A 9,913-nucleotide genomic window follows, 5' to 3' on the forward strand; every position below is an offset into this window, starting at 1 on the left:
AAGGTGGAATGGAGCTGAGTGAGGAAATGGGGCCGGGGTCCCAGGGCCAGGACCCTCCGTTCCACCATGGTACAGGCAGCGTCGTCGTCCTGCACCACCACGTCCTTCTTCAGGATCTTCACCGCAAACAGCTCCGAGGTGCCGCGATGTTCAGCCAGCATCACCTGGACCCAGAAACAATGGGGGGGATATGGGGGGATATGGGGGGAATATGGGGAGGGGGCGCCAGGTTAAAGATGGGGAGGTCAGGTGTAATAGCAGGCAATGGCCAGCAGGGGGCGGGGGGATAGAAGGGGGTGTAATAGCATTGAGTGGCCACAAGGGGGCGCTGTTAATGGGTGTAATAGCATTGAGTGGCCACCAGGGGGCGCTGTTAATGGGTGTAATAGCAACGAGTGTCCACCAGGGGGCGCTGTTAATAGGGGGTGATAGAAAGGGGGTGTAATAGCAACGAGTGGCCACAAGGGGGCGCAGTTAATGGGTGTAATAGCAACGAGTGGCCACAAGGGGGCGCAGTTAATGGGTGTAATAGCACTGAGTGTCCATAAGGGGGCGCAGTTAATGGGTGTAATAGCAACGAGTGGCCACAAGGGGGCGCAGTTAATGGGTGTAATAGCATTGAGTGTCCACAAGGGGGCGCAGTTAATGGGTGTAATAGCAACGAGTGTCCACAAGGGGGCGCTGTTAATGGGTGTAATAGCATTGAGTGGCCACAAGGGGGCGCAGTTAATGGGTGTAATAGCATTGAGTGGCCACAAGGGGGCGCAGTTAATGGGTGTAATAACATCGAGTGGCCACAAGGGGGCGCTGTTAATGGCTGTAATAACATTGAGTGGCCACAAGGGGGCGCAGTTAATGGGTGTAATAGCAACGAGTGGCCACAAGGGGGCGCTGTTAATGGGTGTAATAACATTGAGTGTCCACAAGGGGGCGCAGTTAGTGGGTGTAATAGCATTGAGTGGCCACAAGGGGGCGCAGTTAATGGGGGTGATAGAAAGGGGGTGTAATAGCATCGAGTGGCCACAAGGGGGCGCAGTTAGTGGGTGTAATAACATTGAGTGGCCACAAGGGGGCGCAGTTAATGGGTGTAATAACATTGAGTGGCCACAAGGGGGCGCAGTTAATGGGGGTGATAGAAAGGGGGTGTAATAGCATCGAGTGGCCACAAGGGGGCGCAGTTAATGGGTGTAATAGCATCGAGTGTCCAGAAGGGGGCGCAGTTAATGGGTGTAATAGCAATGAGTGGCCACCAGGGGGCGCTGTTAATGGGTGTAATTGCAGGTAATGGCCACTAGGTGGCGCTGTGGTCAATATAAGAGTTCAATTGGGGATGGAGGGGGGGTCTCTATGGGGCTGCCCCATTTGGGGGGGGGTCTCTCCATTTAGGGTGGGGGTCTCCCTATTTGGGGGGGGTCTGCCATACCTTCCCGAAGCTGCCCTTCCCCAGCACCATCAGGAACTGGAAGTCGTTCAGTTGGGAGCGTCCCCCCCCCCCAAAGAAGCCCCTGTTGGGATCCGTGGGGCTCAGAGCCGGGGGGGGGGTGGGGGGCGGCGAACAGGGACCACGACGGACCCTCTGTAATGGGGGGGGGAAGCAGGAGATTAATTACATCCCTGTGGGGCAGGAGGGCTGCCCCATAGATAACCCATAGAGACCCCATAAGGACCCATTGCGATCCACTGGAATCCATTGAGATCCCATAGAGACCCCCTAGCTGCCCCATAACTGCCCCATAGCTACCCCATAGAGACCCCATAGATAGCCCATAGGGACCTCATAGGGACCCATTGAGTTCCATTGGGATCCATTGGGATCCATTAAGACCCCATAGAGACCCCATAGCAACCCCATAACTGCCCCATAGATAGCCCATAGGGACCCCATAGGGACCCACTGAGTTCCATTGAGACCCATTGAGTTCCATTGGGATCCATTGAAACCCCCTAGAGACCCCATAGCTGCCCCATAGATAGCCCATAGGGACCCATTGAGATCCACTGGAATCCATTGATACCCCCTAGAGACCCCCTAGAGACCCCATAGCTGCCCCATAACTGCCCCATAGCTGCCCCATAACTGCCCCATAGAGAACGATAGCTGCCCCATAACTGCCCCATAGAGAACCCATAGCTGCCCCATAACTGCCCCATAGAGACCCCATAGCTGCCCCATAGATAGCCCATAGGGACCCATTGAGTTCCATTGGGATCCATTGAGACCCCCTGGAGACCCCCTAGAGACCCCATAGCTGCCCCATAGCTGCCCCATAAAGAACCCATAGCTGCCCCATAACTGCCCCATAGAGAACCCATAGCTGCCCCATAGCTGCCCCATAGATAGCCCATAGGGACCCATTGAGTTCCATTGGGATCCATTGAGACCCCCTAGAGACCCCACAGCTGCCCACTACTAGCCCCATTAATTGGCTATTAACCCCATTAATTAATTATTAGCCCCATCAATTGGTTATTAATTAGCCCCATTAATTATTAGCCCAATTAATTAGTTATTAATTAGCATTAATTACCTCATAGAGCTCCAGGGGGTAATTACACGCCTGAAAAGGAAGAAAGATTAATTAATATGGGGATAATTAATGAGGGGTAATTAATGGGGAGGGGTTATTGATAGGGGGGGTAATTAATGGGGGATATTAATTAGGCGTTAATATGGGTGTGCTAATGAGATGCTAATGAGATGCTAATTACCTCAAAGTTGTTCCTTATGGTACGGGCATCGGAGTCAGCCACTGATATGTTAATTAGGATGCTAATGAGGGGTGTTAATGAGATGCTAATGGGATGTGTTAATCAGTATGCTAATGAGGTGTTAATTGGTATGCTAATGAGATGCTAATGACCTCGAACTTGTTCCTCATGGCGCAGTCGTCGGTGTCGGCCACGGGGACGTTGTAATATTCACCTTCCTCCTGGTTCAGCAGCTTGAACCTGCCCCATAGCGACCCATAGCTGCCCCATAGAACCCCATAGAGACCCATAGCTGCCCCATAGAANAGAGACCCATAGCTGCCCCATAGAACCCCATAGAGACCCATAGCTGCCCCATAGAACCCCATAGAGACCCCTAAGGACCCATAGAGACCCATAGAGACCCATAGGGACACATGGGGACCCATAGAACCCCATAGAGACACATAGAGACACACAGAGCCCCATAGCCACCCCATAGCGCCCCATAGCTGCCCCATAGAACCCCATAGAACCCCACAGAGACCCATAGAGACCGACAGGGACACATAGAGACCCATAGAACCCCATAGAGACACAGAGACACATAGAGCCCCATAGCTGCCCCATAGCGCCCCATAGCTGCCCCATAGCGCCCCATAAGTGCCCCCACCATCCGTCCACGCCGCCCTTGAGCATCTCGGCGACCCCGAAGCTCATTGCGCCCATGAAATCGTTGCGGGACGTTCGGTCCCAGTCCCAAACCTCCACCGACAGACGGCGCTCGGCGTCACCGGCACGGAGAGAGCTATGGGGCACAAGGACACGTCAGACCCACAGCTGCCCCATAGCGCCAGCCCAGAGACCTGCCCCATTATAGCACATAGGGACCCCATAGGGATCCATGGAGTTCCATTGGGACCCATTGAGTTCCATTGAGACCCATTGAGACCCATTGAGACCCATTGAGTTCCATTAGGACCCATTGAGTTCCATTGAGACCCATTGAGTTCCATTGGGACCCATTGAGACCCATTGAGACCCATTGAGACCCATTGAGTTCCATTGGGACCCATTGAGACCCATTGAGACCCATTGAGACCCATTGAGTTCCATTGGATCCCATTGAGTTCCATTGAGACCCACTGAGTTCCATTGAGACCCATTGAGTTCCATTGAGACCCATTGAGTTCCATTGGGACCCATTGAGTTCCATTGAGACCCATTGAGTTCATTGACACCCATTGAGTTCTACTGGGACCCATTGAGACCCCATAGAGACCCCATAGCTGCCCCATAGATAGCTCATAGGGACCCATTGAGTTCCATTGGATCCCATTGAGATCCATTGAGACCCATTGAGTTCCATTGGGACCCACTGAGACCCCCTAGAGACCCCATAGCTGCCCCATAGCTGCCCCATAGATAGCACATAGGGACCCCATAGGGACCCACTGAGTTCCATTGGGATCCATTGAGTTCCATTGAGACCCATTGAGTTCCATTGGGACCCATTGAGTTCCATTGAGACCCATTGAGTTCCATTGGGACCCATTGAGACCCATTGAGTTCCATTGAGACCCATTGAGTTCCATTGGATCCCATTGAGTTCCATTGGGACCCATTGAGTTCATTGACACCCATTGAGTTCCATTGAGACCCATTGAGTTCCATTGGGACCCATTGAGTTCCATTGAGACCCATTGAGTTCCATTGGGATCCACTGAGACCCCACAGGGACCCCATAGACACCCCTAGATACCCCATAGCTGCCCCATAGATAGCCCATAGGGACCCCACAGGGACCCATTGAGTTCCATTGAGACCCATTGAGTTCCATTGGGATCCATTGAGACCCCATAGAGACCCTCTAGAGACCCATAGCTGCCCCATAACTGCCCCATAGCTGCNTCCATTGAGACCCATTGAGTTCCATTGGGATCCATTGAGACCCCATAGAGACCCTCTAGAGACCCATAGCTGCCCCATAACTGCCCCATAGCTGCCCCATAGAGACCCCATAGCTGCCCCATAGATAGCCCATAAGGACCCCACGGGGACCCATTGAGTTCCATTGAGATCTATTGAGTACCATTGGGATCCATTGAGACCCCATAGACACCCCCTAGAGACCCCATAGCTGCCCCATAGCTGCCCCATAGATAGCCCATAGGGACCCCACAGGGACCCATTGAGTTCCTTTGAGACCCATTGAGTTCCATTGGGATCCATTGAGACCCCATAGAGACCCCATAGAGAGAGACCCCATAGAGAGAGACCCCATAGAGACCCCATAGCTGCCCCATAGATCGCCCATAGGGACCCCACAGGGACCCATTGGGATCCATTGAGACCCATTGAGTTCCATTGGGATCCATTGAGACCCCATAGAGACCCCATAGAGAGAGACCCCATAGAGACCCATAGCTGCCCCCTATCTGCCCCATAGCTGCCCCACGTCCCTGCCCCACATCTCCCCCCAGGCTCACAAGACGAAGGCCTCGTTCCACACGGGGTTTAGTGTCGCTTTCACGGTCCTTGTTTTTTGCTTGGAGGCGTTTTTGGGGTCTGGGATCAGCTTCAGTTTCACGTAGGGGTCAGAAAGTCCATTGGGGTCCATCGGGATCAGGTTCCGGGCCTCCCCCACTGTGGGTAGACCCATAGAGACCCATAGAGACCCATAGAGACCCACAGAGACCCATAGAGACCCATAGAGACACATAGAGACCCATAGAGATCCCATAGAGACCCATAGAAACCCATAGAGATCCCATAGAGACCCATAGAGACCCATAGGGACCCATAGGGACCCATAGGGACACATAGAGACCCATAGGGACCCATAGGGAGCTATAGAGACCCAGAGTGACCCATAGAAACCCCACAGAGACACATAGCAACCCATAGAGACCCATAGGGACCCACGGGGACCCATAGAGACCCATAGAGACACATAGGGAGCTATAGGGAGACACTGCGCCCCACAGTGCCTCATAGAGACACATAGCGACCCATAGAGACACATAGCGACCCATAGAGACCCCACAGAGACCCATAGGGACCCATTGGGACCCCAGAGCAACCCATAGGGACCCATAGAAACACATAGAGACCCCATAGAGACCCATAGTGACCCATAGAGACCCATAGGGAGCCACAGAGACCCCATAGCTGCCCCATATCTGCCCCATATCTGCCCCATAGAGACCCATAAGGACCCATAGAGACCCATATGGACCCACAGAGCCTCATATCTGCCCCATATCTGCCCCACAGCGCCCCATAGAGACCCATAAGGACCCATAGAGACCCATAGAGACCCCACAGAGCCCCATAGGGACCCACAGAGCCCCATATCTGCCCCATATCTGCCCCATAGTGCCCCATAGCTGCCCCATATCTGCCCCATAGCGCCCCATAGCCTGCCCGCAATACTCTGCCCCATATCTGCCCCATATCTGCCCCATAGTGCCCCATATCTGCCCCATAGCGCCCCATATCACCCCATATCGCCCCATATCTGCCCCATATGACCCCCTACCTGTGACCTGCAGGGTGTCTCCCCCCAGCGGCCGCACTCGGATCCTCATCCTGCCCCTTCGCTCCGTGTGATCCACCCCACACAGGCTGGGCACACAGTGCACACAGCGCTTGTGCACGTTCATCTCACAGCCTGAGTGTGCAAATGAGTGTGTAAATGAGGGTGTAAATGGGTGTGTAACCCCCCATACCCCCCCATACCCCCCCTATCCCCCCATATGTAACAATGAGTGTGTAAATGAGTGTGTAAATGAGTGTGTAAATGGGTGTGTAAGGAGTGTGTGATAATGAGTGTGTGACAGCGCTTGTGCACGTTCATCTCACAGCCTGAGTGTGCAAATGAGTGTGTAAATGAGGGTGTAAATGAGGGTGTAAGGAGTGTGTAAGGAGTGTGTGACAATGAGTGTGTGATAATGAGTGTGTGATAATGAGTGTGTAACAGCGCTTGTGCATGTTCATCTCACAGCCTGCGCGAGTGTGCAAATGAGTGTGTAAATGAGTGTGTGACAGTGAGTGTGTAACAATGAGTGTGTAACAGTGAGTGTGTGACAATGAGTGTGTGACAATGAGTGTGTGACAGTGAGTGTGTGATAATGAGTGTGTAGCTGTGTGCATGTTCATCTCACAGCCTGCAGGAGTGTGCAAATGAGTGTGTAAATAAGTGTGTAAATGAGTGTGTGATGAGTGTGTGATAATGAGTGTGTAACAGTGTGTGCACGTTCATCTCACAGCCTGCGTGTGTGTGCAAAACGAGCGTGTAAATGAGTGTGTAACAATGAGTGTGTGATAATGAGTGTGCACGTTCATCTCACAGCCTGAAGTGTGAGTGTGCAACAGTGTGAGCGTGCAATGGGTCATTGCACACATGTTGCACACTCATCACACACTCTTTGCACACTCATTGTGCACACTCCTTGCACACTCACAGCACTTCATTACACACTCATTTCACACTGGTTGCACACTCATTACATTCATTGTACACTCATTACACACTCATCACACACTCCTTGCACACTAATCACACACTCATTACACACTCATCACACACCCGTTACACACTCATTGCACATCCATCACACACTCATCGCACACTCGTTGCACACTCACACGAGCACTTCATTACACACTCATCACACACCCGTTACATACCCCTACACACTCATCACATGCCCCTTACACACCCGTTACACACTCATTTTGCACACTCACATGAGCACTTCATCACTCATCACCCAATCATTGTACAACCGGTACACACTCATCGCACACTCCTTTTGCACACTCACAGCACTTCATTACACACTCATTACACACCCATTACACACTCATTTCACACTCCTTTTGCACACTCACACGAGCACTTCATCACCCATTCATTGTACCCCCCTTACACACCCATCACACACTCGTTGCACACTCATCACACACTCATTGTACACTCATTACACACTCATCACACACTCGTTGCACACTCACACGAGCACTTCATCACACACTCATTATACATTCATTGTACACCCATCACACACTCGTTACACACCCCTTTTACACACTCACACGAGCACTTCATCACCCATTCATTGTACACCCCTTACACACTCATTACACACTCACACGAGCACTTCATCACACACTCGTTACACACCCATTACACACTCATCACACACCCATCACACATGCATTACACACTCGTTGCACACTCCTTTTACACACTCACAGGAGCACTTTATCACACACTCATTACACATCCATCACACACTCATCACCCATTCATTGTACCCCCCTTACACACTCATTACACACTCACAGGAGCACTTCATCACCCATTCATTGTACACCCCTTACACACCCGTTGCACACTCATTACACACTCACACGAACACTTCATCACACACTCATTGTACACCCCTTACACACCCGTTACACACTCGTTGCACACTCATTGCACACTCACATGAGCACTTCATTACACACCCATCACACACTCGTTACACACTCGTTTTGCACACTCACAGGAGCACTTCATGCCCTGGTGCACGAGGCCGTAGAGCAGGGACCCGCAGTGGTCACAGAACGTGGGGCTGCTGTAAGTGTGAACCTTGAACTTGTGCTTGTTCCGAGGGTCCTGGGGGCACACACACCAAAATGACCCAAAATTGACCCAAATTGACCCAAAATTGACCCAAAATGACCCAAAATTGACCCAAATTGACCCAAAATTGACCCAAATTGACCCAAAAAAACCCAAAATTGACCCAAATTGACCCAAAATTGACCCAAAATTGACCCAAAAATGACCCAAATTGACCCAAAATTGACCCAAAATTGACCCAAAATTGACCCAAATTGACCCAAAATTGACCCAATATTGACCCAAAAATTGAACATCATCCAATGACGCTCCAAATGACCCAAATGACCGCCAAATTGGACAGAACCAATTCACAGAGGCGCAAAAATGACCCAAATTGGCCAGACCCCCAAATGACCCCAAAATGACCCAAAATTGACCCAAATTCACCGGGACACCCAAAATTGACCCAAATTCACCGGTCGACTACTGGCGACGCTGGCACGGCAGAGAAGGTTGACCACAAATTGACCCCAAAATGAAACCAAAATTGACCCCAAAATTGACGGACGCAAAATTGAACCTCTCCACATTGACCCAAAATTGGCCCAAATTGGCCCAAAATTGACCGCCAAAATTGACCGCCAAATTGGAACAATTGACCCGGCAAATTGACCCTCCAAATTGGAACCCACAATTGACCCCAAATTTGGACTCAAATTGACGGGCCAAAAATGAACCCAAAATTGACCGCGCAAATGGACCCAAAATGACCCCAAATTTGAAAACTCAAATAGGCGCCAAAAGTGCCCCAAAATTGACGGACCCACGGGCCAAATTGGACCCCGACAGACCAAAATTAACCCAAATGACCCAATTGACCCCAAATTGACCCAAAGTTGACCCAAGACGACCCAAAATGACACCAAAATGAACCCAAAATGACACCAATTGACCCCCAAATTGACCCGATAAATTGACCTCAAAATGAGGCCCAAAAATTTGCAGTCCCAAAATGGCCCCAAATGACCCAAAATGACGGCCCAAATTTCAGCCCCAATTGGCTGAAAAATGGGCCCAAAATCAGCCCGAAAGTTGACCCTAAAATGGCCTCCAAATTGGGCCAAAATTGACAACCCAAATGGCCCAAAATCCCTCCAGCCCCAACCAACCAACCCCGAAATCCCCAGCCCAAACGGCCAGATTTCAACCCAAATCAGGCCCCCCATTGTCGGTCTGCGGCCAAAAGTGCTGGATTTTAATTAACCTCAAAATGGCCAGAACAAAAAAATTTTAAACACTGCCAAATGGCCGAGATTTAAAAAAAATAAAAACCCACCCAAATCCGGTCCAGACTAACCACAACCCAAAATTGACCGAGATTTTTAAAAAAAACCCAAAAATTGGACAGATTTGAGAAAAAAACCCAAAAATCCCCCCCCTCACATCGGTCTGCAGCCCAAAAATGTCGGATTTTTAAACCCCAAAATGGCCAGAATTTTGGAAACCAAATGGCTGTTTTTTAACAATTTAATTTTAAAAAAGAAACACAACGTACCCAAATCCCCTCACGTTGTCTGTGGGCCCCAAAAGTGCCCGATTTGAGAAACC

General features: G+C 50.9%; 1 protein-coding gene across 1 annotated transcript in view; it reads right to left on the reverse strand.

Moving 5' to 3' along the window:
* LOC107307120 (protein kinase C gamma type-like) overlaps window positions 1-9,913 on the reverse strand; it is a gene marked incomplete at its 3' end in the record, with an annotated part of 35,033 nt that overhangs the window by 8,998 nt on the left and 16,122 nt on the right. The window contains 8 exon segments of the mRNA XM_032441687.1: window positions 2-164; window positions 1,424-1,576; window positions 2,529-2,558; window positions 2,862-2,949; window positions 3,362-3,496; window positions 5,178-5,334; window positions 6,230-6,361; window positions 8,245-8,356. Of these exon segments, the coding sequence (XP_032297578.1) occupies window positions 2-164; window positions 1,424-1,576; window positions 2,529-2,558; window positions 2,862-2,949; window positions 3,362-3,496; window positions 5,178-5,334; window positions 6,230-6,361; window positions 8,245-8,356 (970 nt within the window).

This window comes from Coturnix japonica, unplaced genomic scaffold (assembly GCF_001577835.2).
Source record: "Coturnix japonica isolate 7356 unplaced genomic scaffold, Coturnix japonica 2.1 chrUnrandom488, whole genome shotgun sequence".
NCBI lineage: Eukaryota > Metazoa > Chordata > Aves > Galliformes > Phasianidae > Coturnix > Coturnix japonica.